Source organism: Puma concolor, chromosome A2 (genome assembly GCF_028749965.1).
Source record: "Puma concolor isolate L17-30 chromosome A2, mPumCon1.1.hap2, whole genome shotgun sequence".
NCBI lineage: Eukaryota > Metazoa > Chordata > Mammalia > Carnivora > Felidae > Puma > Puma concolor.
This window is the reverse complement of record NC_141668.1, coordinates 166,369,389-166,395,689: the sequence shown is the minus strand read 5'-3', so window position 1 is coordinate 166,395,689 and position 26,301 is coordinate 166,369,389. Positions and strand designations below refer to the sequence as shown.

General features: G+C 54.6%; 3 protein-coding genes across 4 annotated transcripts; 2 read left to right on the top strand and 1 right to left on the bottom strand.

Annotated features, from left to right (window-relative positions):
- Positions 1 to 31: 31 nt before the first annotated feature.
- On the bottom strand, positions 32 to 1,210 carry RPS28 (ribosomal protein S28). The gene is made up of 4 exons (XM_086699246.1): positions 1,073 to 1,210; positions 933 to 980; positions 314 to 447; positions 32 to 112 (listed from the first exon to the last, which is right to left on the bottom strand). The coding sequence occupies exons 1-3, from the start codon at positions 1,109 to 1,111 to the stop codon at positions 325 to 327; spliced, it is 210 nt and encodes a 69-aa protein (XP_086555372.1). The 5' UTR covers positions 1,112 to 1,210; the 3' UTR covers positions 32 to 112; positions 314 to 324.
- On the top strand, positions 1,199 to 8,131 carry NDUFA7 (NADH:ubiquinone oxidoreductase subunit A7). The gene is made up of 4 exons (XM_086699245.1): positions 1,199 to 1,327; positions 1,751 to 1,800; positions 4,642 to 4,791; positions 7,922 to 8,131. Exons 1-4 carry the CDS (start codon positions 1,277 to 1,279, stop codon positions 8,010 to 8,012), a joined length of 342 nt encoding a protein of 113 aa, XP_086555371.1. The 5' UTR covers positions 1,199 to 1,276; the 3' UTR covers positions 8,013 to 8,131.
- Positions 8,132 to 10,539: 2,408 nt separating this feature from the next.
- Positions 10,540 to 14,962, top strand: CD320 (CD320 molecule). 2 transcript variants are annotated; one of them, XM_086699244.1, is made up of 5 exons: positions 10,540 to 10,740; positions 13,238 to 13,351; positions 13,620 to 13,957; positions 14,240 to 14,398; positions 14,527 to 14,665. In XM_086699244.1, the coding sequence occupies exons 1-5, from the start codon at positions 10,614 to 10,616 to the stop codon at positions 14,533 to 14,535; spliced, it is 747 nt and encodes a 248-aa protein (XP_086555370.1). In that variant the 5' UTR covers positions 10,540 to 10,613; the 3' UTR covers positions 14,536 to 14,665. The 2 variants fall into 2 exon arrangements, with proteins under 2 accessions (XP_086555370.1, XP_025772345.1); XM_025916560.2 differs by having other exon boundaries at positions 10,545 to 10,740; positions 13,724 to 13,957; positions 14,527 to 14,962.
- Positions 14,963 to 26,301: the final 11,339 nt, after the last annotated feature.

The following is a 26,301-nucleotide window of genomic DNA, read 5'->3' as shown; positions in this document are numbered from 1 at the left end:
AGTCCAGTGACAGCCCAAACGAGAACCCAAATTTACGTACAACATAAACGCTTTATTAACAATCGCAGATCCATCCCCGTGAGGCAAGTGGTCGACCCAGATAGCCTGGACCCTGTAAACAGACCCAAACATTAGATACTGATGGGGTACCCAGCAACTGATAAAATCCCTGCCCCCCTCCCTGGCCTTGCAAATCTCAGATCATTGTACACCCCCCCACCCTGAGACCCTCACCCGTGGATTTGGTGAAGCCTTCCTGCTACCAACAAGGGTCTAACGGGTTTGCTGCTTCCCATTCTAGTGCTGCACTCACCGGCCACAAGTTCAGCGCAACCTCCGAGCTTCTCGCTCTGACTCCAAGAGGGTGAGCACGTCGCCCTCACGCACAGGGCCTTTCACGTTGCGGATGATGGAGCGGCTCGTGTCGTCCATGAACTCCACGCGCACCTACGGGGCCCACCAGAGGGACGCGGAGTTAGGACAAGTCAGGGATGGGCACCGCGTGGTAGGCAGCAGACTTCAATACAGAGGGCGTGTTGGGGCCAACCCGGAGACACTTAGAGGACTAGGGAACTGCGTCTGGCAGGCAGAGCTGAGCCAGGACAGAAGCCGAAGAAAGTCAAGACGTGGAGAACAAAGTTCTCGAGAGACTAAAACAGTAGGGACAGCTGTAGCTCAGGTCCTGCTCGGGGCGGGGAGCACACTCAGAAGGGCATGGAGCCACAAAGAGTTCGCTGAGACGGCCCAAGAAAGAGGAACGTCGGAACCCGGCGAATGAAGTTGACGGAGCTCAGACGTGGTGGGCAAGGCCCTAGTGAGGGCTCGGACGCTCCGGGAGCCCTTGGGATATAAGGGACTTCTGGTCTCAGAGTCCAGCCGTCACGGCAATCATCAGGGCTCAGCCCGGGGTGCCCCCACCCGCGCTCGCTCACCTGAGTGCACTGTCCCTGCGAGCCGGTCCTGCCCAGCACCTTGGTGACCTGGCGGAAAGAAACTGGGATCAGACCTGGCTAGCCCTTCCCCCATCCCATCTTTCTTCCCCCGGGCCCCCCAATCAGGACCTCCACCTCACCCTGGCCAGTTTGATGGGCTGCACACGGCTCGTGTCCATGATGGCGGCGCGGCGGCGGTCGGGCGGAGAGGGGTCACGTGCTCCGAGAAGAGCCTTTATACTACATAGTAGCCCCGCCCACTCCAGCCCTCGCGAGACCTGGAGGGTTTTCCCAGCAGCCCCCACGGTAGAGACGCCACCGGCGCCCTTCAGCGCAGACGGAAGATGGCGTCCGCTACCCGCTTCATCCAGCGGCTGCGGAACTGGGCGTCCGGGGTGCGCGGGGCGAGAAGGGCCGAGTGGGGCGGGGCGGGGGGCTGTGGGTTCAGTGCTCCTCGGACCCGCTCCCGCTAGTCCCCTTCCTCCTGCACCCTTGGGCCTGACGCTCTTAGTGCTGAGATTCTCCTAGACTAGAACCAGTGTCTCAGCGCAGAGCCCCCAACTCCTTCGGCCGACACACCCACCTCCACCCCAGCCCTCGACCCATTCAGGCCTGAGGTCTGCCTAATCCCAGACCTTCTTAGCCCTGTATCTTGTGGCCCAGGCCTTAGCTCTCCTTATCTCCTCCAGGACTCATACCCCTGTACCAAACTGTTCACCTCCGACCTTCCCTTCTCCATCCCTGGGATGCCCCTGCTCCCTCGCCCTCTCCTCTCCTGAGGTGCCCTGCAGGCTGACCTCCTTCCTCTCCTCCCACAGCAAGACTTGCAGGCGAAGTTGCAGCTGCGCTACCAGGAGATCTCCAAGCGGTGAGCAAGCCCCGCTCGCTGCCCATACACCGGCTCTGTCCTGTTATTCTCACGTCAAGAACAAAATCCGTATTCCTTTAGACCCCTGGAGTGCTGGGCCGGAATCCTGCCTCCGGTCCCTGGCAGTCCGTGGAGGCAGAGGTTTGATTTTAACTTACCTGTACTCCGAGCGGGCTGCTCGTGGAACAGTCGGGTTGGGCGTGAATTCAGAGTGGATCGTGTAGCTGTGCAGTCTTTAGTGTGGCCCTGCCAGTTAGTGTTATCACCCCCAAACTACAAATGAAAAGATTTAAGGCTGAGAGAGGATAAGTCATTTGCTTAAAGTCACTTAGAAGCTTGAAAATGACAGCTGAGATTTGAACCCAGAAGTGTCTTGATTCCAAACTCATTTATGTCCAAAAATTACTTGATATATACAAGCCCCTGATGCGCTCTCAGAGATAACAGCACCAACAAGAAAAGTTATTATTCTCATTCCTTTTGTGGAGCTCAAGTTCTAGGAAGAGAAAAAGGTGGTAGGGAAACAAACGCAACAGGTAAAAAGCATTCTGGAATGCTCTGAATGAATGAATGAATGAATGACAAAATGAATTAGAATAAGCTGGAGGGTGGCAATCTCATGTCAGGTGGTCAGGAAAGGTCTTTTTTCTGGGATTGACGTGTGAGCTACCTGAAGGAGAAGGAGCCAGAGGGTAATTATTGAAAGAACATTCTGACAGAGGGAACAGTATGCTCCAAGCCTGTTGAGGCTGGACAAAGCCAGAAAGAGGAAGGAGGCCAGGGTGGCTGGAACACAGTGAGGAAAGGAAGAGAGAGCAGTATATAGGAAGTCAGGGGAGCTGGCAAAGGTAAGGCAGCCAGTGAGGATTAGCACAAAAGGAAAAAAAAATAGCATTAGAATAACCAAGTTTATGTGAATGCCTGCATGTTGTAACTGATTCCAAATATCAGAAGTTTTGAGTTGCTGCTCTATCTAGGGTCATTGGTGCCAGTTGAGGAAAAGGTTTTAAAAAATTTCCAACTTCTTGAGGATAATGGCGCCTCCTAGTGATGCATGTGGGTCTTTCCATTGGGCCCTGGTTCTTACCTTTCTGCTAGGTGGTGGAAAGTGATGGCCACATCCACCAGGGGCCGTCTGGACTCCAGGGGTGAAGCAAATTCTAACTGCCACACAGGATATTGCTTTTTTAAATTTTTTTATTTTTAAGTAATCTCTACACCCTAAATGGGGCTCGAACTCACAACCCCAAGATCAAGAGTCACATGCCCTATGCTCTACCAGCAGACAGCCAGCCGCCCCAGGATATAGCTTTTAATATTAAATTTGTAAACTTCCTTTTTATTCTTATTTCTCATTAAAAAAAATTTCAATTTTTACTCTTTTGAGACAGAGAGAGAGAGTATGTGCGCATGAGCAGTGGAGGGGCAGAGAGAGGGAGAGAAACCTAGGCAGGCGCCCCTCTCATTTTTTTACACAATGGTTATCACTTGTTTTAAGAAAATCTTAAGTCCTGGGGCACCTGGGTGGCTCAGTTGGTTGAGTGTCTGACTTCAGCTCGGGTCATGATCTCGTGGTTTGTGGGTTCGAGCCCCGCATTGGGCCCTGTGCTGATAGCTCAGAGCCTGGATCCTGCTTCGGATTCTGCGTCTCTGCCCCTCCCCCACTTGGGCTCTGTCTTTCTCTCTGTCTCTCACAAATAAATAAATGTAAAAAAAAAAAAGAAAAAGAAAAAAGAGAAAATTTTAAGTCCTGGGGCACCCATGTGGCTCAGTCCATTAAGTGACTCTTGATTTTGGCTCAGGTCATGATATCACTCTTCATGAGATCAGGCCCCGAGTCAGGCTCTGCACTGACAGCATGGAGCCTGCTTGGGATTCTCTCTCTCCTTCCCTCTGCCCCTCCCCTGCTTGTTCGCTTTCTCCTTCCCTCTCTGTCTCTCTCTCTCTCTCTCTCTCAAGATAAATAAGTAAACCAAAAAAAAAAAAAAAAAAAGGTTTAAAAAAAAGAAAAACTTAAGTCCTGGCAAAACACCAAACAAGTTATTTTAAAACTCCATGATTTTATGATTTCTCCTATCTTTTCTGCCTTTCTCCTCTGCTGTGTTTTCCAGGGAAGCTTCTTTTTTGTTTTGAGGTTAGCATTTCCTTTTCAGGCATGTGGCTTCTTTGTAAATTCACCCCGGGTTTTAGCCCAGCCCAGGACAGAGCTCTATTCACTCACCCACCGTCCCCCCCCCGTCTCCCCCCCACTGCAGCTTTGGCTGTAGCTGTGGCTACCAGGAGGTGGCAGGAAATTTGGAGACCTCAGAGGACAAGGTGCTCTTTGAGTAGTAAGCCTTGATCCCAGCAGGGTTTTCCAGAGAGTTCCTGAGATGACTGGAAACCCAAGAGTTCTGTAGTCTGGCTTTTGGGACAAAGACCTTCAGAAGAAGCTACGTCTGGGGCTATTGCCCAAGCATTTATACACTAGGACCTCAGACCCTGACCCCTTCGTTTCCTGAGCACCGGCAGGCAGAAGAGAGGTCAGATGCAAACTTTGGGCCATGGTGGGGTGGGAAGAGGTCTGGGTGTCCAGTCTGGGCCGCCCCCTTCCCTGGGAAGCTTCAGAAAATGTCCTCTGTATCGGTCACATTTGGGGCATACTTGCCTTCTAGCACCTTCCCATCCGTAGCAGAGGTTGCTACCTGCCTTAGGGCCTTGGATCCTCCTTAGCCATACATCCACGACAGTGTGCCAGGGGGATCCCCTGGCCTGTGGCCCAGTGACTGAGGCCCATGCCAGCCTCACCGGGCCATAAGAGTGACTTTCTGCTAGCTTCAGTGCTGATGTTCTTTTCCTCAGAACTCAGCCTCCTCCCCAGCTCCCTGTGGGCCCCAGCCACAAGCTCTCCAGCAACTACTACTGCACTCGCGATGGCCGCCGGGAAGCTGTGCCACCATCAGTCGTCATGTCCTCGCAGAAGGTACTGGCGTCGGGCAAGCCTGCAGAGAGGTGAGGACCTCACCGCCTTCCTGAAACCAGTCCTTCCTCTTGCTTGTGCTGTTCAAGATGCCCATGTATGGAGTGTGAACCGTGTCAGGAACTGTGCTGCTGGGGCTTTTCACGGGAGAGCTCTTCGAACCGCCCCCCAGCCCAGGGAAGGGGGTAGGGCTTCAGCCAGGGGTGTGATTCCTGCAAATCACATGAAGCTTCAGGGTCCCTTCAGGTGCTCTGGGAGAATCCCAGATACTGTTTTTGTAACTGCGTATTTTTTTTTTTTTAATTGAGGCATAATTGGCATATAACATATTGTTTTTGTAATTTTGTATTTTGTTACAACTGAGGCATAATTGAAATCTGCGCACAGGGGTACAACATGAAGATCTGATACTTGTGTACGTTTGAAATGAGCGCCACAGTAAGTCTGGTTACCATCCGTCACCTCACGTAGTGACACGTTTTTTTCTTGTGATGAGAACTTTTAAGAGCCACTCTCTTAGCGGCTTTCAAATATGCAATCTAGTGTTATTAACTAAAGTCACCATGCGGTACATCACATCCCCGGGACTTACTTTATAATGGGAAGTTTGTACCTTTTGAACCCCCTTTACCCATTTCTTTTTTTATTAAAAAAAAAATTTTTTTTTTAATGTTTATTTATTTTTGAGACAGACAGAGACAGGATGTGAATGGGTTAGGGGCAGAGAGAGAGGGAGACAGAATCTGAGGCAGGCTCCAGGCTCCGAGCTGTCAGCACAGAGCCCGATGCGGGGCTCAAACCCATGAACCGTGAGATCATGACCTGAGCTGAAGTCGGATGCTCAACCCACTGAGCCACCCAGGTGCCCCTGCTTTACGCATTTCATCCCCGCCCCCCCCCACCTGCCTGCTGCCTCTGGTGACCACCAATCTGTTCTTTTTATCTGTATCTTTTTTCATTTTTTTGTTTTGTTTTTAGATTCTGCACATAAGTGACATCCTATAGTACTTGTCTTTCTCTGACATATTTCACTTAGCAGAGTACTCTCAGAGTCCATCCATATTGTTGCAAATGGAGACATTCATTTTTATGGCTGAACGGTATTCCACTCTGTGTATATGCGTGTGTGTGTATGTATACATATATATGCACACACACCATATTTTCTTCATACCCTTCTTAAAGAATTATGTAAATTTCAGGCCCCTTAAAACTCAGTTTGTCCCTGGCCTCAGGCGCCTTCTCTTAAATAAATGGGGCCATAATATCTACTGTAGGGAATTTATTTTAGTCCATTCGGGTGGCTATGACAATATCAAAGAGTGGGGTGGCTTAAAAACAACAGAAACTTATGTTTCTCATAGTTCTGGAGGCTGGGAAGTCCGAGATGAAGGTGCTTGTAGATTCCATGTCTGGTGAGGGTATCTTCCTGGCTCACAGATGGCATTTTCTTGGTATGTCCTCACATGGTCGAAGGGGTAATGGGTGTCTAGGGTCTCTTACAAGGGTGCTAACTCCATTCATGAGAGCTCCTCCCTTATGACCTAGTCACCTCTCAAGTGCTCTACCTCCAAAGGCCATCACACCGAAGGCGGGGATTTCAATATATGAATTTGGGAGAAACAAAACATTCAATTTGTAGCAGAGTTATTATGAGGATTAATTTCCATAATTAACATTTGTAAGGTTTTAGGATGGAGTCAATGCCCTGCCTGCCTACTAATCACAAGTTAGGCGGTGACGGCCCTGTTGCAGAAGAGGAAATTGAGGCACAGAGAGGCCAGTTGACCTGCCTGAGTCACACAGCCAGTGGGTAGCAGAAGCAGGATTTCAAAGCAGTTTGCCCAGACCCTCAGTGCTGTCTGGTCTCTACAGCCAATTCACTGTGTTGTCTGAAGCCAACCCTTCATGCCTTCTTGAGCCTCATTTTCTTCATCTGTAAAATGGGGATGGTGGGCTTGCAGTATGACAAGGTCTGGAAGGTGATGAGGCCAGGACGGGCCTGCTGTATAGTTAGAACTCAGTGAATGGCCTGGGTCGTGGTCCTTATTATCTTCTGAGTCCCCGGAGTCCCGCACCAGACTGTGGCAAACCACCCTATTCCCCCCATACCTCCTCACCTGCCCCTGGGATGCCTGCATCTCCTAGGGAGGCTGATTCTGCCTCTTCTACCTCCTTCAGGCTCCTGGGAGGCTGGGCGGCCCTGGAATCCCTGCTCCTGGGAGGCTCATCCACGAGAGCCTGCCTGCCTGCCTGCCTCCTCTCCCTTTTTGCTTACCGTGTGTGCAAGCCTCCCAGTCCTAGGCACCAGGGGCTTGGGTCGGGAGGCACTTGCCTTGGAGTTGTTGCCACAGTGTCTCCTTAGGGCTCACTCTGGGGCAGACGGGGTATCTTTAAAATACATTTTTTTTTTTAATGTTTACTTATTTTTGAAGGAGAGAGAGAGAGACACAGTGTCGGGGGGGGGGAGGGCAGAGAGAGAGAGGGAGACACAGACTCCGAAGGAGGCTCCAGGCTCCAAGCTGTCAGCACAGAGCCCGAGCGGGTCTCGAACTCACGGACCGTGAGATCATGACCTGAGCTGCAGTCGGACGCTGAACCGACTGAGCCGCCCAGGCGCCCCTGGATGGGGTATTTTTTAATCGCACTTGACCCTCAGCCCCATCGGACTGCGGCCAGGGCCTGGTCTTAGCGCCGTGCTGGGGCATGTGCAGTGCCTGCCGTGGAGCAAGGGTGCAGTGCCTGAGGGAGGAGAGAGCAGTTGGCATGCGGCACCTGATCGCCTGACCCTTTACCAGTGTCCTGTTTGGGGGCAACCGGAATGGGGTGCTCGTCCACCCTGGGGCCGCAGGTGGGAAGGGGTGCTGAGGAAGGAGCCCAGCTATTCAGGGCTGGCTTTGAGCTCAGGAGCCAGGGCAGGCCGACGGGGGGTTCACACGGGGCTTGGGCAGGAAGGGGGCTGGCCAGTTCCCAGCAAGGGTTGGCTGACGTTTTGGGGGACCCCAGTGAATGAGTTTGGGCCTCTGGAGCACCCTCACTCTGGCCTCACACCCACAGTCTCGGCAGGCACGTTCCTGCTGGGCGCAGGTGTGAGCTACCCCAAATCCACGCGCGCTGCTCTGTGGAGACCCGACCCTAACCCAAATCCGTTTTCCTCTCCAGCTCACCTGCCGCTACCACTGAGAAGAAGGCCGTGTCGCCGGCTCCTCCCATAAAGAGGTGGGAGCTGTCCAAGGACCAGCCTTACCTGTGACTGCACCCTGGGGCACCTGGCCCGGCCCTCAGGGCCACCTGAGGGCTTCCCCTCCTTGTATTCCCTCCGGGGAGACCGGGACCTAATTTATGACAAATACACCCCGCTCTCCGGTGTCACTTCTGTTTTTACTTTCGAAGCTACACACGGCTTCTGTGGATTTCCCGGTGAAGCTGGTGCTGAATCTCTGAACTCTGTCAGCACTCCAGGAGCAGGGGCGGGATGGTGGTTCTTGAGCTTCGGGGTAACACGCCGTCGCTGGGCACAGGTCAGATGACACGGGGTCCAGGGGCAGGGCATCTAGAGTTGTCACCATCCCTTCCCTGAAGGCCTGGCTAACATAGCAGTGGGGTGGGTTCCAGGGCCTCTGGGTGTTTGGGGGGCACCGACTGAGGGACAGTGAGACGGAGCACAACCTCGCCATTAAGTACGTCAAGAGCTCCCGCAGCAGTTGCTTCTGGGGCCACGGGCCAGTACCCTCCCACCGCATGCCCCCTTCTGACCTTGACCGCCTTGCAGCTCCTGGGGTGGCAGAGAACAGCCGGGCAACTCACAGGAAGGCTTGACGGGGGGCAGGCGAGGAGAGGCCTCCCCGAGCCAGAAACCCTTTCTGCACAGGCCCTGGGGAGGGAGGTGGAGTCAGCCTAGGGGAAGAAGGGGGGGTTGGTCCTAAGAGGAATGAGCAGTTGTGTGGAAGCCACAAAAGAAGTAGCCCAAGTCCGGCTGTCCTGTGGAAGAACCCCACCACCCTTCCGTGGGGTAAGATCGGGCTGTTGAGAATGCCGTGTTCTCTGGAAGCATAGAGCAAGGCAGGGAAGGGGAACCGTCCCGGGCAGGAGGTATGTAGGGAGCCCCAGCGTGGACGACGCAGATGATAAATGCTCGAGGGGAGAAAACTGTGGCTGAAGCCCGGGGAGGCTTTCTAGAGGAGGTGGGACTCTAATTGGAGCAAAGGGGGAGTCCGATTCAGGAAGAAGATCAGGAAGGAGAGGAAGGCTGGGCCGTGTGTCCCGAGGCCACTGGGTAGGCAGCCCTGAGGGCTTCCGCAGAGGCAGGCTTTTCGGACCCAGACTTGAAGTTTGGCAAGGGAGTGGGGGTGGGAAAGAAGCCTGACACCTCACCCTCTTGCCTACTAGGTGCTGTCGTAAATGCTATCTGATCTCAGCTCCTTCCTGGAGCTATCCTGTGAGGTCATCGCTGTTGCCATACTCCCTGGACAGAAAAATAGGAACGGAAGGACCAGGAACTCGCTCAGGCTCACTGAACTCTGGCTTGAACCTGACAGGAGTCTGTGCCCAGCTGCTACAAATGGATGTCTTCTTCAGCTGTTATCCCTGCACCCCGGAGCCCTCTCGCCAGGAAGCTGAGCCTCTACTCTGGGGAATCTGGGAGGTTTTGAAACAACGACAACAAAAAACCCCAACATATGTTACACGCTCCAAAAGCAGCTAAAACCTTCAACATTTTCTCATACTGAATCATGCCAACAACCCGCAGAGCCCCTTGTAGGAAAATCTGGATGCTTTAGTGTTGCTTCATGGGGAATGGGGGGGGAGGGGGCGGGGTAAATGCTTGCACCCCTGTCAACGCTGAGGTTCTGCTGGCAGTCCAACATGTTGCTTCTCCTGAAGGCAGAGCTGTAGATAAAATATTTATTTTCAAGACAACACAGCAGCTGATTGGATAGGAAGCCGGCAGACGGTTTGTATTTTCTGTGCCTTCTGGGTGAGCATGACCAGAGATAGCCCCAGGGCTGCCTTTGCGGATCTTGTTCCGGAAGAAAAACCCCCCACCTCTGGAGGAGGTGGGCTATGAAGACCGAATGAAGCGTGGTGGCCGTGAGTGAGCACACGCGTCTGGCCTAAGTGATCTTGGTGGCCATCTCTGTGGTTCCCAGAGTCAGCTCAGCGGGAGTGACCTCCCAGTAGGCACAGGTGACCTGGCTTTCAATTGTGAGCTCAGGTTCACACACTTAACCTATCCCCCTTCCTGAGTTCTCGCCCTATCTGGTCCCCCGCCTCACCGCGGAGTCCGTGCCTTTACAGGGACATCCAGGTGCGAGGACAGGACCCATGATAGAAGCCGGGCACTGGAAGCGTTTTATTCATTTATTCACGGAATATTTAAGAGCCTACTATTGTGGCAGACCCTTCTAGGCACTGAGGATACAGCGAGCAACCCAGCATTCCAGTCCTACCGCTGACTTAGTAGTCGCCAGACCCTAAACTAGAGTATAGAAAGGCAGGAGGGAGAGGCTGCCATATTAAGTATGATAATTGGACAGTCACATTTGCTGTAGGATGCATGCGAAACATTTAATGTTGAGTAGACCCGACAAGTTCCTTTGCATCCCCATTAGCTTTTAACTTCGAATGGACCCAACACCTTTCGACATACCTTGTCACTGAGAAAAGTGTGTTAGAGCCTCAAATCGTGGGTGTCCCCATATTCGGACATTTACGGTGATCTTAGCCGCGGGCGCCGCGAGGACCTGGGGGCGTGGGCCCCGCCCCCGTCCGCTGCGCGCGTGCGCTGGGATAAAAGCGAGGCCGGCCCGCGCGCGCCCAGTGCCAGGGCAGGGGCGGTGCGGCGAGCGGCTGCATGGCGCGGGGCGGAGCCCGGCGGACAGCGGCCCTGGGCCTGGTGCTGCGGCTGCTGCTCGGCTTCGGACTGGGCCTGGAGGCCGCGCCGACCCCAGTCCCGATCCCGTTCTTGGCCCACAGCCCAGGTGAGAGCTCTGCGCAGCCCGCGCGCGTGCCCCTCGGCGGTCCGACCCCACCCCGCGCGCCGGCGGCTCCTCGCCATTGGCTGTTTCGCTGGTCTGTCCCGGACACTCCCCCGGCACGTGGCTCGGGACTCCGGTGTGCGGTGAACCTGGCCTTTGAGAGCCAGCCGTCCCCAGCTGGGGACCCTCGCCTGGGTGGCTCTGCCTGCCTTTAACTACTCTGTTTCTACCCTGCCCACACCCCACTCCTGCTCGGCTTTGTCGGACCCCTTTGTCACCTCCAAGCCGACCTTCAGCCCAGCGTGGGCAGGAAGGCTTGTTGCAGGCTCTGGTTGTCTGACCTCTAGCTGTGCGTAGCCGGTCACCTGGCGCCTCTGGGAGCGGCTGCGCCTCCTAAACCCTCGCCAGACCCTGAGGCCATGTGGCTGAGTTTCCTGGGCCACCAGGCCCCCGCTCTCCCCCATCTCTGCACCTTTCTCTTCTGGCCTTAGAGAAGGAAAGGTTTTCCTCCCTCCCTGTCACCCCCAGGCCCCTGGACACATGCGCCTGGGCCTAAGTGATCTTGGTGGCCCTCTCTGAGGTTCCCAGAGTCAGTTTGGCGGGGAGTGACCTTCCCGTAGGCACAGGTGACCCTGGCTTTCAGCCTTGAGCGCAGATTCACACACTTAACCCATTCCTACCTGAGCTCTCACCTTATCTGTCCCCCGCCTCACCGAGGAGTCCCTACCTTTATAGGCTAAATCTTCCTGGTTCCTTTAAGGAGGCAGGACTCCCCTTAACCAAGTTCCAAACCCCACAACAAGTGGTTTCCTCTCCTCAGGACACTGAAGTGGGGACTCCTAGCAAACCCCTTTTACAGGGGAGGAAACTGAGTCACTGGTCGTTTCCCCTCCTGTCTGACCCCACGAGGCCTGGTCTGCTGTGCTCTGTCTCCCATTTTCCAGGAAGGCCAAGCACTCCAGGGAGGGAGGTGGGGGGTTGGCAGGGCCGAGAGCGGCCGGGCCTGGAAAGGAAGCCTCGCCCAGGGGCTGCCAGACCCCCAGGGGCAGGGAAGGAAGCTGGCTCCAGGTTGGCCACAGCTCTTCTGGGCTCCGCCACGCTTGGGGACTGTGTGGGCCACAGGTACCTTTGGGCCTGGAGGCCTGTGGAGCACTGGGTTTGGAGGCTGAGGCCCGTGAGTAAAGGTAGGGTTGGCAAGAAGGGCAGGATCGAATGGGGTGGGACCAGGCTGGGTCCAGGCCAGGTATTTGTCACCTGCCCTACTGCACCTGGGAGGGGAGCCTTCAAGGCCATTCCCTTCCTCTGTCGCTCAGACTCCCTCCTGCTGGCCCTGGCTCCAGGCCCTTCTGTGCTGCTCCAGCAGGTCAGCATGCAGCCTGAGCCTCACTGCCTAGGGTCCCGGAAGGCCCAGATCTCGTCCGGACTCAGCCTGGACCCTTGTGTGACCTGTATCCACTTATTGTCAGCTGCTGCCCTGGACTTGCGGTCACAAGGTCCTGGCCCTGATCTCCACTGAGCGTCCTTACCATCTGTGTGGACACCAGTTTGAACACAGTTGTTCTAAGAGGCAGGTAGAGCTTCAGGCATCCGAGAGTCTCATGAAACCCCTCCCAGGAAAGCAGCTGAGATCTAAAGGTTGGGGAGGAATCACCAGTTGCAAAGTGGGGGCAGGAAAGGGTGCACTGGACCAAGGAACAGCACAAGCAAAGGCCCGGAGGGGGAAACAAACCAGGCCTCTTGGAGAACCTTGGGAAGGCCAGGACATAGGGTGCTGGATGAGGAAGAAGAATGAGGGTGAGGTTCAGGAAGCATTTTGTGCTGGGCCAGGCACTGGGGCCACACGGGAAAAGTAGTGATTCGGTGCGAGAGGGTCAGGGGACCAGGGCACGATTTTGAGCAGAGGGGAGGCAAGGGTGGGTGATGGAATGATGGGCTTCTGTGAGGTCTCCAGTGTCCCGAGGGGGTGGGGCCTGGCTAGGAGGTGGCACATTTCAGATGGGGAAAGTGGTCGGATCCGGGCGGAATTTAGGAGGTGAGTGGATAGGCCCTGGTGATGAAGCAGGTCCTCTGCCCAGGGCCTCAGTTTCCCCTGTGCTGAGTAGGTGGGATACAACCTGCCCTGCTGACCCTGACCATGGGCGGGTCACAGATGGCCCCTACCCGAGCCTGTTTAACCATGGATCTTGGAGACACGCCTGGTAGACTTTTGGATCACGGAGACCTGGGCTCAGACCTCGAAGCTGCCACCAGCTCGGCAGCCTGGGACCTTATCTCTCCTGGGTGTCTTCTGCACCATGGTGGGGGGGGGCAGTAGGACCTTTCCTGTGAACTGCTCCGCTGCAAGCCTCACACGTAGTGGGTCCTCAGCAAACGGTGGCCACCAGGGGCATTCCAGCGCCCTGGGACCTGGCCGGTCTCCTGGTGGTCAGTCAGTAACGTTGTGTCCCTGGCGGAGGCCAAGACTCGGGCCTCCCAGACCTCACTTGTGTGCGTCCTGCAGGCTCGTGCCCGCCCACCAATTTCCAGTGCCGCACCAGTGGCTTCTGCGTGCCCCTCCCTCTGCGTTGCGACGGCGACAAGGACTGTCCGGATGGCAGCGATGAGGAGGAGTGTGGTGAGTCGCAGCGCCCCCCTGGGGGCGGGGCTTGAGGAGGCGGAGCCGCAGGAGGGGAGGTGCTTGTGGAAGGGGCGGGGCTTTCAGGCTGGCACGATGGGGCGGGGCCCGAGGGTGGACAGGGCTTACAGGGTCGCCGGTTTGAGAAGAGGTGGGTTTCCTGGTAGGTGGGCTTAGTGGGGCCTTGGGAGGAGGGGCTTTCAGGGAGGCCGGTCCTTGGAAGGTCAAGCGAACAGGGAGACATCTTCAGGGTGGGTGGGTTTTACAGGGTCGCCTGTTCCTGGAAGGCAGGGGTCACCGGAGGCCGGGTGGAGGAGAGTACCCCAGCTCTCTTGGGTGGGTGTTTGGGACCTGACTGACCCTGCACCTCAGGCATCAAGCCTTGCGCCCGGGACGGACAGTGCCTGCCGCCCACTGGCAGCCCCTGCCCCTGTGACAGCATCGACGACTGCCCAGATGGCCTCGACCACACCGTTCACAACTGCAGTCACCAGCCCTGCCCGGCCGGGGAGCTTCGCTGCCTGTGGGGCGGTGCCTGCATCCCCCGCACCTGGCTCTGCGACGGCCATCCCGACTGCCCTGCCTCCAGCGACGAGCTTGGCTGTGGTGGGTGCCCTGCGACCCCAGCGTGCCTGCGGGGTGGGGAGGGCCGGGCGTTAGATAAGGACACCTTCCGGCGGGTGACCAGGCTTGGGGTGTGGACACTCGGGTCTTCCCCGCGCCTGCACCCCCATGGGGGCAGCGGTGCTCACTGACCTTACTCATTCTGGGTTGGGAGATGATGCGCCCCAAGGTCCCTCCAGGCATTTGGGACACGTGTAGTCCCTCCCTGCCCCTCATGCCCTCAGCGCCGACTCCCCAGCTACTGAATGCCTGGACTTCTTGCAGGAACCGAGACGCCCCAGGAAGGGAATGCCACAGCCATGGGGACCCCTGTGGCCCCGGGCACTGTCACCGATCTTGGGAATGCCACCGCCACCTCGTTTGGGGACCAGGACTCAGTCCAGTCTGGAAACCGAAGTGCTTGTGGGGTTATTGCCGCAGCCGGTAGGAAGACCGGGCCCTCCTACTCCTGGGGGGGCAAGGGAAGGCTTGGGGAAGGGACGGGCTGGGCCGCAGACCCCCCTTCCCGGTGTGGGGGCTGTCACTGACTCCTGTCCGTCTGCCCCCCACAGTGGTGCTGAGCGCAGGTCTGGCTGCCATCTCCCTGTTCGTGTTGTCCCGGCTCTGGGCCCGGGGGCGCCTGAACCAGCTAGGGCTGCTGATGGTCGTGAAGGAGTCCCTGCTGCTGTCGGAGAGGAAGAGCTCGCTGCTCTGAGGATGAGCTGCTGCCACCATGTCTCCCGGGCCCTGGGCATGGCCACTGCGGCCACATCAGCCCTCGGACGTGGCTTCTTCTGGCCATGCAGCACTGTGGACCTGAGCTCCTGCAGATGCGGCCCTGGAGGTCACGGGCACCTACACCCTCGCCCAGATGCAGGAAGCCTGGCCCGGGAGCACGTCACAGCCGGAACCTAGGGGCTGGCCCCAAGCTGCTCCGGGGGATGGCCCCAACTAGACACTCCTGCTGCCTCTGTCTGAGGGTGGTGATTAAAGTTACTTCACATCCTCCGCCTGCCTCTGGGCTTGTCTCCCTCTGCCCGGGCAGCTCCGTTACAGCCCCTACTCCACAGTGGAGTGTCCTGAGAGGGTGGGACTTGGGGACCCAGCCCTGGGTGTTCCCTCGGCCGCTCTGCCTCTGGCTTTCTGGGATCCAGAGCAGGTGGCAGTGGGGCTGGGGCAGCCGGGTGGTCTGCATCACCCGCAGGCTCCCGCACAGAGGAGCGGGGCTTAGGCAGGGCCTCCGGGAGTCCTGGGGGACCGCCATCCATCATGGCTTCTTCCTCCTGGAGGTGTAAGCTGGGCACCTCAGGGTTGGTCTGGGCTCCACTCAGTTTTAAAATGTAGGAATGTGTGTGAGTAGGGGAGGGGCAGAGAGAGAGGGGGAGAGAGAGAATCCCAAGCAGGCTCCGTACTGTCGGCACAGAGTCCGATGTGGGTGTTGAACCCACAAACTGTAAGATCATGACCTGAGCTGAAACCAAGAGTGGGGTGCTTAACCATCTGAGCCACCCAGGTGCCCCAAAAGCGTAGGTTTCATTATCGTGCAGGTATGGTGTGGCCGACGGAACAGGAGACTGCCCTTAAAAAGATGAACGGTTCCCAAAAGGAGGCGGAACACCAGGGCCACACGGGGAAGGAGGCCTCAGCGTCCCGAGGGAGCTGGAGGAGAATGTGGGCAAGAACATTTATTGTGGCTCCCTTGGGCAGGGGTGGGTGAGGCGAGGTAAGCAGGCCTGGGATTGGCTAGTTTGAGTAATGTCAGCGGGCTCTGGGGTAGGTGCTGTCTGTCACACAGGTCCCAGGCTATTGGCAGCGATGCCATGGGCTAGGAACGCCTGCGGCAGCCGCCTGGGGGGCCCGTGCTGTGCCCGTGAGCCCCCACAGGCATTTGCGGTCCGCAGCCAGTGCTGTCGCCGGGCCGGCCCTTGTGGCTCGCCTTATGATCGCAGGGCACACTTCAGCAAAGACTCTCCGGGAACTTTGAGGAAAGGAGGGTGATGACTCAAGTCCTGGAGGGAACGCGGGCCCACACAGCGAGATCACGGGTAAAGAGAGAGTGTGGACTGGGGGCTCTGCCTTTCTTAGGGTCCCAGGTGGGGGTGCCCAGGGTTTTGTGGGGTCACCGTTACCCGTGAATTGAATGCGTAAGAACAAGAATGAGGGCAGGAGGGGAGAAGTGGGGTCGCTGGAAGAGCCGGTTACCTAGGTCACCCAGGGCTTTCTGAAAGAGGGAGCTTCGTTGAGTGGGGGCAGCCGAATTCCTTATCTGGCTGTGCTGTTCGTCACCGCGTCTTACAGCTGGCGATTCGTTTATTCCAGAGGGACGTCGGCACTCCAGGCTTAATACCAGGAACTGACAGTGCGCTGTCCTTAGCTGCCTGGCCCTGGCGTGATCAGGGTGGGGGGGGGATACTGGCTCGGGGGATGGGCTCTGGACCGATTGCTTTGCGTGTGAGATGTGTGCCCTCCACTGGTGAACTGTCTGCCCTCTCTGGGAACTGGCTAACCCCATGAGGGACCGTCCCTCCTGGTCAGCAAGGCTCCAGATGCCAAAGAACCAGGAGTACAGAAAATATAGACCAGACATACCCCGATCACTGGGTGTTGGCGACAAGGTTCTCCGATCCTCATTTTCCTTGTTTCCAAGTGGTGTGGCCAGAGCCCCTGTGGCCTCCTTGCATGGAGGTGACCTTCCTGATATCCCTGGTGGCGGACTGGGTGTCTGCCACCAGCTGGGCCCATGCCACCCGCTGCTGGGAGAGCACCCGGGATCCCACACAGGGTCTTGGGGCTCCCACATCTGGCAGGCAGAGAGATGGCCCCTGGCCGTGAGATGCTGGGTGTAGGGGTAGAGGGCCGGTGCACCAGGAGGGCTTCCTGGGGGTGGTGAAGCTGGGCTTTGGGACTCCACCCATCTCCCAGTGGGGGAAGGTGGTTGAGGTGGGTGTTGGGGTCTGGGCGTTGGGCAGGGGAGGGGGGGCCCGAGTTCTCGGTCAGTGGCGGGGGGCAGCAGGAATGCAGGCTTGGGAGGTGGGCTGCAGGTACAATAGTGGCCCCAGCCAGCGGTGGGGGTGCAGGGTGCCCCGTCTCCTGGGGCCCAGGGCCTTGGCTCTGCACCTGCTGGAGCCAAGGTGAGCTGGTGCAGAACCAAGCGCTTCTCCCAGGTGGCAGGAAGGAGTTCCACCGGAGGGTGGGATTTTCTTGTTTCTCGGTTTTTCTCCCTTTTGCTCAGGCAGGGTCAGCCTCAGTGGGTCAGGGGGCATGTAAGGGGGTTATGAGGCCGCTTGTCACACACCACTGGTGTCACTTAGTTATCAGTGGAGCAAACCATCCTGTGCTTGGGGACTCTGCCACCCCAGTGTGTTCTCACTCATGGCTGGCAGCTCTTTTGGGCCATCAGGAATGGTGGCTGTTGTCCTCTGCGGGCTGGGCTGGTTGGACATCACCACCTAGAGTTTCTCTGTCCCGTCTGGCGCCTTGGGATGGCCTGGCCAGCTGGGCCACTCCCTCTCCGTGTGGCTTTTCCATGTGGCCACCTGAACAGAACAGCCTTCTGTCTTTTGTGGCAACTCAGGGCTTGTCAAAGTGCAGAGCTGAAGCCACCAGACCTCCCAGCTCAGGCCGGGAACCAGGCCAGCATTCTCTTGCTTCCGCGGAGTCCCAGGTCAGCCCAGACGTACGTGGGGACCACACACGGGTGTGAACACGGGGGTGGGGCCCGGATGATGGTGCCATCCTTGCAGGCCAGCCCGTGCAGAGGGCACGAGCCAGGGACGGGGCAGGCGGGGGCGGGGGACTCCCTGTCCACCTGAGCCAGCTGATTCTCTGTGGGCCCGTGGCTCTGCTCTCAGGTACAGCTTTGTCATCTGCCTCCGGGGACAGTCACAGGTCCAGATGTCTGTCGCTGTGGGCACGCTGGGGTCTCAGCTGCCTTTGTTCCCTGGAGCAGGGCTCACACTGCTGTCCTGTGCGGCAAGCTCTGTGAGTCACTTCCGGGAACCTGCGGGAAGGGTCCAGGTTTTAAAGCGGGGGGGGGGGGGGGGGGGGGGGGGGAGGGGGTTGGGGAGCCCAGGAGGAGGGGGAGGAGGCGGGGTGGGAGCTGCAAGCAAGGATGGAAGGGTGTGTGTGTATATCTCTGTACAATTCTATTACTTTTTTTTTTTAATTGAGGGAAAATTCACATAAAATTAACCGCTAGCCATTTAAAATTTTTTTTTTTTTTCAACGTTTATTTATTTTTGGGACAGAGAGAGACAGAGCATGAACGGGGGAGGGGCAGAGAGAGAGGGAGACACAGAATCGGAAACAGGCTCCAGGCTCCGAGCCATCAGCCCAGAGCCCGACGCGGGGCTCAAACTCACGGACCGCGAGATCGTGACCTGGCTGAAGTCGGACGCCCAACCGACTGCGCCACCCAGGCGCCCCCCGCTAGCCATTTTAAAGCATACAGTTTACTCCAAGACATTTTTTTTTTAAGTTGATTTATTAATTTGAGAGAGAGCGCAGGAGAGCATGAGCGGGGGAGGGACAAAGAGAGAGGGAGAGAGAGAGAGTCCCAAGCAGGCTCTGTGCCATCTGCACAGAGCCCCACGTGGGGCTTGAGCTCACGAACAGTGAGATCATGACCTGAGCCGAAACCAAGAGTTGGGTGCTCAACCGACTGAGCCATCCAGACACCCCTCTTTCTTTCTTTCTTTTTTTTTTTTAAAGTTTATTTTGAGAGAGAGAGAGAGAGAGAGAGAGAGAGAGAGTGTGTGTGTGTGTGTGTGTGTGTGTGTGTGTGTGTGTGTGTGTGTGTGAGTGAGCAGGGGAGGGGCCAAATCAAGGGAGAGAGAGAATCCCAAGCAGGATCTGCACTGTCAGCACAAAGCCTGATGTGGGGCTCGAACTCATGAAATGTGAGATCCTGACCTGAGCCAAAATCAAGAGTCAGACGCTTAACTGACTGAGCCACCCAAGTGCCCCTAGTTCCAAAACATTTTCGTCCCCCCTCCCCCCCCAAAAGGAAACCCTGTCTCCATTAGGACTCATTCCCCATCTCCCTCCCTCAGCCTCTGGCACCTACGAATACAGTTTGTGTTTCTGTGGATTTGCCTGTTCTGGACATTTCCTGGGGATGGAATCCTACCGTAGGTGACCTTTGATGTCTGGCTTCTTTCACTGAACGTCATGTTTCTCCCCAAAGTTTCCCCCAAGGTTCTTCCCCCAAAGTTTCCTTGTGTCTTTTTTTATACCCCCTCTCCATGACCTAGACAACCATTGATTGCCTTCTGACACTATAGATTCATTGCCTTTCTAGAATCACATAGTAGGTACTCTGTTTTGTCTGGCGGTTTTTACCTGACATGTTTATTTTAAGATCTGTGCATACTGTTGTTGCGTGTGCTAAAAGTTAACTTGTTTTAGGGGCGCCTGGGTGGCTCAGTCGGTTGAGCGTCTGACTTGGGCTCAGGTCATGATCTGGCAGTCGGTGGTTTCCAGCCCCACATCGGGCTCTGTGCTGACAACTCAGAGCCTGGAGCCTGCTTCAGATTCTGGGTCTCCCTCTCTCTCTGCCCCTCCCCTGCTCCTGCTCTGTCTTTCTCTGTCTCTCAAAAAATAAAATGTTAAAAAAAAAAATTAAAAAAAAAAGGTTAACTTGTTTTATTGGTAAGCCCTATTCCGCTGTATGGCTGGCCCACACTCTACCTGTTGATGGACCTTGAGGTCATTTCCAGCGTTATATTTATTATTTATTAATTAAATCTTTATTTTTGAGGGGGAGAGAGAGAGAGAGAGAGAGCATGAGTGGGGGAGGGGCAGAGACAGAGGGAGACACAGAATCCGAAGCAGGCTCCAGGCTCCGAGCTGTCAGCACAGAGCCCGACGTGGGGCTTGAACCCACAAACTGCGAGATTATGACCTGAGCCGGAGTCGGACGATTAACCAACTGAGCCACCCAGGCGTCCCAAGAGCTAATAATTTTATTTTATTTTATTTATTTTTTTTTTCAACGTTTATTTATTTTTGGGACAGAGAGAGACAGAGCATGAACGGGGGAGGGGCAGAGAGAGAGGGAGACACAGAATCGGAAACAGGCTCCAGGCTCTGAGCCATCAGCCCAGAGCCTGACGCGGGGCTCGAACTCCCGGACCGCGAGATCGTGACCTGGCTGAAGCCGGCCGCTTAACCGACTGCGCCACCCAGGCGCCCCAAGAGTTAATCATTTTGAAGTGAACTGTCCCATGGCATTTAGCACACTCCTAATACCTGTAGCCAGTACCATGTGAATCTTTTCACGGGCTCGTAACATTTCAGAAGATACCTACCTGGGACTTTAACTGGGATTGCATTGCCTTTGTAGGTTAGTATGTGGAGAACAGACATTCACTGAGCACCGACTGGGTGGCAGGCATTGTAGGTGCTGGAGACCAACCTTGAACAGAACAAGGCCCCCTCCCCCATGGAGGCAAGTGAGTGGAGGTGGGGTGAGGGGCGAGGCGACCAACCACTAAACTCTACTAAACCGGTATCTCGAGGTCAAGTTGGGGCTAGGTTCTGGGGACTAAGCGCCAAAGTAGGAGTGATGGGCGTGCTGGACGGGGGGAGAGAAGGGTCACTATCTTTACATTTGATAAACAAGAGGCTGGAACGGGGAGGCATTTGAGTAGAGAGCTGAAGGAAGATGAACTGTGCAGGTATGTAGGTGAAGAACATTCTGAGAAGAGTAAACAGCGAGTGCAAAGGCCCTGAGGCAGAAGTTGTTCCAGACACAGGAAGTCTGGAGCCAGCGCGGAGGGGGTAGTGGCAGTGGTGAGTTGACGTCAGAAGATGTCTGTGAGCAGGGGGTGGGGGGAGGCACTGGGTGTGTGTAGCGAGGTGGGACCTTTGGGAGATTTGAACAGAGCGGGGCCATTCTCTCACGGGTTTTAAAGTGTCTTCTTGCATTGAGAAAATCCCTCTGTAAGGACATTTATCTAACTGAAAGCTTCTGGCTTAGGACTCTGTTTTCCTGGTTTGTTTTGTCTTTACCAGATTGGCCTGGTCACAGCAGGGGTGTAGGTACACTTTGTTCTGAAGCAACACTTGTGTTCATTTGTATCACAGAACCAGTTGGTTCTTCCTCAGGAAAAGCACGGCCTGGGATAAAAGGGATCTTGCCGATCCTTTCTTCTGTTCTCGTCACCGTGTGAAATTTCCAGTTTGATGGAGTTCTTTGGGTTACGTGATCAGAGTTCTTCGTTTGTTCAAAACACATTTGTTGTAGATGAATGTTCCCGGCCAGACAATCGCAACCAGCCTCAAGGTCCCTCAGCGGGTGAATGGGTAAACCCGATGTGGTGTGTCCGGACAATGGGGTGTTATTCAGCCGTGAAGGGGAAGTCCTGACGTGCCGCCACGCGGGTGAGCCTTGAAAATGCCACGCTAAGGGGCGCCTGGGTGGCTCAGTCGGTTGAGCGTCCGACTTCGGCTCAGGTCATGATCTCGCGGTTCGCGAGTTCGAGCCCCACGTCTGGCTCTGTGCTGACGTCTCAGAGCCTGGAACCTGCTTTGGATTCTGGGTCTCCCTCGCTCTCTCTGCCCCTCTCCTGCTCATGCTGTCTCTCTCTGTCTCTCAAAAATAAATAAACATTTAAAAAAGTTAAAAAAAAAAAAAAAAGAAAACGTCACACTGAGCGAAAGCACAAAGTCAGATATTGTGGGGTTCCATTCGTAGATGATGTCCAGAGTAGGTAAAGCTGTAGGGCCAGGAAAATAGTGGTTGTCGGGGGCCAGAGGAGATAGCGGGACAGGGCATGAGCAGCTGAAGGACATGGGGTTTCTCTTTGAGGGCTGGAATGCCCTGCGGTACCCTGCAGCGGTGGCCGCATACGTCAGCGAATGCACTAAAAATGACGGATGTGTACATTTTCAGTGGGTGAATTTGGTGGTATGTGGTGTGATAGGAGCTGAGTTGTGTCCCCTCCAGAGCCCCATGATGAAGCCCTAAAGCTCTAGCCTTTATTATTTACCTTTAATTTGTGTTTTATGTTGTTATTTTTTTAATTTTTTAATTAAAAAAATTTTTTTAACGTTTATTTATTTTTGAGACAGAGAGAGACAGAGCATGAACGGGGGCGGGGCAGAGAGAGAGGGAGACACAGAATCGGAAACAGGCTCCAGGCTCTGAGCCATCAGCCCAGAGCCCGACACGGGGCTCGAACTCACGGACTGCGAGATCGTGACCTGAGTTGAAGTTGGACGCTTAACCGACAGCCACCCAGGTGCCCTTATGTTTTTATTTTTTGAGGGAAAGAGAGACAAGCGTGAGTGTGGGAAGGGCAGAGAAAGGGAGACACAGAATCCAAAGTAGGATCCAGGCTCTGAGCTGTCAGCACAGAGCCCGACGTGGGGCTTGAACTCACAAACCTTGAGACCATGACCTGAGCTGAAGTCGGACGCTTAACCAACTGAGCCACCCAGGCGCCCCTGTCTGGTATCCTTGTAAGCAAAGGAAATTTGGACACACAGGGTGGATGCGGACGCAGGTGGACGACCACGTGAGGACACAGGGAGAAGGTGGCCGTCTGCCAGCCGAGGAGAGAGGCCTCAGAGGGGACCAGCCCTGCCGGTGCCTTGACCTTGGACTTCCAGCCTCCGGAACCGTGAGGAAAAAAATGTGTTTAAGCCCCTGAGGTGTGGGGGGGTTTGTTACAGTCTCCCTAGCAGGCCAAAACGCGCGTTATATCTCCAAAGCTGTTGTAAAGAGACGTTTGTTGAACGGGGCTGTGCATTAGGCACTGTCTAGGTGCTCAGGATACAGCAGTGGACAATAGACACTTACAAAAAAAGTGAGCAGTGTGTTTCTGGCTGTAGAGGGGAGGACAGGGCACAGGGTGGGGGCTGGAGGCCCCCCAGGCTGGTCCGTGGAGGGTGCGGAGGGCTGGGCTGGGCTGGGCAGGCAGCGTGGGTGAGAAGTGACCGCCTCCTGGATCCCTGTAGAAGGAAAAGCCGGTGGAACTGACATGCCATGGAGGTGGGGAGAGTTCGCAGCCGGGGTCTGGAGGACTGGATGCGAGGACCGGGCAGTGAGAAGGGGCAGCCAAGAGCTGAGAGGGAAACCGGCAGAGCTCAGGAGAACAGAGCGAATCAAAGGCGGGGACGCCATCCCTGGGTCACGGGCTGTGACGTGGTCCGTAAAGTCGGATCTAGAGGGGACGCTGGCATTTAATAACGTGGAGGTCATTGGTGACGATGGCCAAAAACAGCTCCAGCGACTGAAAAGCAAACGGCAGGGAGAAGCGGGGTGTGGGTGACTCTGCTTTGGGGGCGGGGACGGAAATAGGGCAGTGGCTGCAGGGAGGGGGGCACTCTGAGATGGTTTGCCTTGTAGGTGGAAGATGCCACGAAGGTGGCTATAGTTTATTTTTTATTTTTTTTCTTTAACTTTTTTTTTTTTAGTTTGTAGTCATGTATAGTTTATTTTTTATTTTTTAATTTTTATTTATTTTATTTTATTTTTTTAAATTTATATCAAAATTAGGTAGCATATAGGGCCATGATGATTTCAGGAGTAGATTCCTTAGTGCCCCTGACCCGTTTAGCCCATCCCCCCTCCCACAACCCCTCCCGTAACCCTCAGTTTGTTCTCCATATTTATGAGTCTCTTCTGTTTTGTCCCCCTCCCTGTTTTTATATTATTTTTGTTTCCCTTCCCTTATGTTCATCTGTTTTGTCTCATAAAGTCCTCATAGGAGTGAAGTCATAGGATTTTTGTCTTTCTCTGACTAATTGTGCATAATCCCCTCCAGTCCCATCTACATAGCTGCAAATGGCAAGCTTTCATTCTTTTTGATTGCCGAGTAACATTCCGTTGTATGTATATAAACCACATCTTCTTTATCCATTCATCCATCGATGGACATCTGGGCTCTTTCCATACATTGGCTATTGTCAATGGTGCTGCTATAAACATGGGGGTGCGTGTGTCCCTTCGAAACAGCCCACCTGTATCCCGTGGATAAATACTTAGTAGTGCAATTGCTGGGTCGTAGGGTAGTTCTATTTTTAGTTTTTTGAGGAACCTCCAGACTGTCTTCTAGAGTGGCTGCACCAGTTTGCATTCCCAAAAGATGGCTATACTTTAAAAGCAAAACCAGGGGTGCCTGGGTGGCTTAGTCAGTTAAGCGTCTGACTCTTGGTTTCAGCTCAGCTTTTCTGCCCCTCCCCCGCTAGCTCTCTCTCAAAATAAATGAATAAACTTAAAAAAAAAAAACAACCAAAAAAACACTTTTTCCTCACCCCCAAAATAAAACCCTGTACTCACGGAGCAGCTGATGCCCAGGCCCTGCTCTCCCCCACTCCCCCTCCCCATCCCAGGAAACTGTTAACCTGCCTTCTGTCTCTGTGGGTTTACCTCGTCTGGAATATTTCACATCAATGGGATCGTACAATACATGACTCCTCGGGTCTTGCTTCTTTCGCTGACCACACTATTTTCAGGGTTCGTCGGTGTTGTAGCACGGGTTAGGACTTCAGGTCTTTTTTTTTTTTTTTTTAACGTTTATTTATTTTGAGGGGGAGAGAGAGACACACACAGAGTGCACGTGGGGGAGGGGCAGAGAGAGAGGGAGACACAGAATCCGAAGCAGGCTCCGGGCTCTGAGCTGTCAGCACAGAGCCCGCCGCGGGGCTCGAACCCACAAACCGTGAGATCAGGACCCGAGCTGAAACCAAGAGTTAGTCACTTAACCAACTGAGCTACCCAGGCACCCCTAGGACTTCATTCTTTTTTATGACTGGGTAATATTCCATTATATGGATGGACCACCATTTGTCTACACCTTGGCCCATAGGATGGACACTTGGGTGGTTTCCATCTCCTAACTATTGTGAATAATGCTGCCATGAACATTCACAAAGAAGTATTTGTTCAAATACCTGTTTCATTTCTTTAGGGCATATTCCTGGCAGTGAGACTCCCAGGTCATATGGTGATTCTAGGTTTAACTTAAAAAAAGAAAAATTAATTTATTTATTTTGAGGGCAGGGGACAGAGACAGGAGAGAGAGAGAGAATCCCAAGCAGGCTCTGCGCAGTCAGCCCAGAGCCCGAAGTGGGGCTCGATCTCACGAACTATGAGATCATGACCTGAGTCAAAATCAAGAGTCAGTCACTTAACCGACTGAACCACCCAGGTGCCCCATATGAAGATTCTATGTTTCACTTTTGAGCAAGCCCAAAATCGATTCTCACAACAGCTGGCCACCAGCCATGCATAAGTTTCCAATTTCTCTACATCCTCCCTAACATGGTGCTGTTTTCTTTGTTTTTAAGTTCATTTATTTACTTTGAAAGAAAAAGAAAGGGTGGGGGAGGGACAGAGAGAGAATCCCAAGCAGGCTCCACTGACAGCACAGAGCCCGTGGGGCTTGAACTCACCAGCCGTGAGGTCATGACCTGAGCTGAAACCAAGAGTCAGACACTTAACAACTGAGCCACCCAGGTACCCCAAGAAAAAGTGTTTTTAAAGATGATTTGTTAGATCAATTTTAGGTTCACAGCACAATTAAGAGGAAAATACAGAGATTTCCCATATACCTCCCACCCCCCCCACCCCTGCACATGCACAGCCCCCATTAGCAATATCCCCCATCAGAGGGCTACATTTGTTACACCTGCTGAAACCACACTGACACATCACCATCACTTCAAGTCCATAAGTTACTTTTTTTTTTTTTTAATTTTTTTTTTCAACATTTATTTATTTTTGGGACAGAGAGAGGCAGAGCATGAACGGGGGAGGGGCAGAGAGAGAGGGAGACACAGAATCGGAAACAGGCTCCAGGCTCTGAGCCATCAGCCCAGAGCCCGACGCGGGGCTCGAACTCACGGACCGCGAGATCGTGACCTGGCTGAAGTCGGACGCTTAACCGACTGCGCCACCCAGGCGCCCCTAGTCCGCAAGTTACTTTAAGGTTCGCCCTTGGTGGTGTCCATTCTGTGGGTCCCAAAAAGGATGCAATGCCCTGTATCTACCATTTTAATATCGTATATGGTATTTTCACCGCCGGAAAAATCCTCGGTGCTCTGCCTACTCGTCCCTCCCCCCTACGTCTGGCAACCACTGCTCATTCTGCTGCCTCCATAGTTTTGCTTTTCCAGAATGTCCGAAAGGATCATGCGATCTGTAGACTTTGCAGACTGGCTTCTTTCACTTGGTGATACGCATTGAAGGTTCCTCTGTGTCGTTGCCATGGCCCGATGGCTCATTTCTTTTTAGCGCTTGTCTGGACGTTCTGCAGTTTACTTTTCCATTTCACCTGCTGAAGGACACTTTGTTTGCTTCCAAGTCTTTGGAAATATGGATAGGCTGCTAGAAACATCGG

Excerpts from the sequence above, each read along its gene's own strand:
- RPS28 (XM_086699246.1), bottom strand. The coding sequence starts at position 1,111 with ATGGACACGAGCCGTGTGCAGCCCATCAAACTGGCCAGG. Across the intron at positions 981-1,072 it reads AGCCCATCAAACTGGCCAGG|GTCACCAAGGTGCTGGGCAG; the intron begins GTGAGGTGGAGG and ends TCTTTCCGCCAG. Across the intron at positions 448-932 it reads CGCAGGGACAGTGCACTCAG|GTGCGCGTGGAGTTCATGGA; the intron begins GTGAGCGAGCGC and ends TGGGCCCCGTAG.
- CD320 (XM_025916560.2), top strand. The coding sequence starts at position 10,614 with ATGGCGCGGGGCGGAGCCCGGCGGACAGCGGCCCTGGGCCTGGTGCTG. Across the intron at positions 10,741-13,237 it reads GTTCTTGGCCCACAGCCCAG|GCTCGTGCCCGCCCACCAAT; the intron begins GTGAGAGCTCTG and ends TGCGTCCTGCAG. Across the intron at positions 13,352-13,723 it reads CAGCGATGAGGAGGAGTGTG|GCATCAAGCCTTGCGCCCGG; the intron begins GTGAGTCGCAGC and ends CCTGCACCTCAG.
- NDUFA7 (XM_086699245.1), top strand. The coding sequence starts at position 1,277 with ATGGCGTCCGCTACCCGCTTCATCCAGCGGCTGCGGAACTGGGCGTCC. Across the intron at positions 1,328-1,750 it reads TGCGGAACTGGGCGTCCGGG|CAAGACTTGCAGGCGAAGTT; the intron begins GTGCGCGGGGCG and ends CTCCTCCCACAG. Across the intron at positions 1,801-4,641 it reads TACCAGGAGATCTCCAAGCG|AACTCAGCCTCCTCCCCAGC; the intron begins GTGAGCAAGCCC and ends TCTTTTCCTCAG.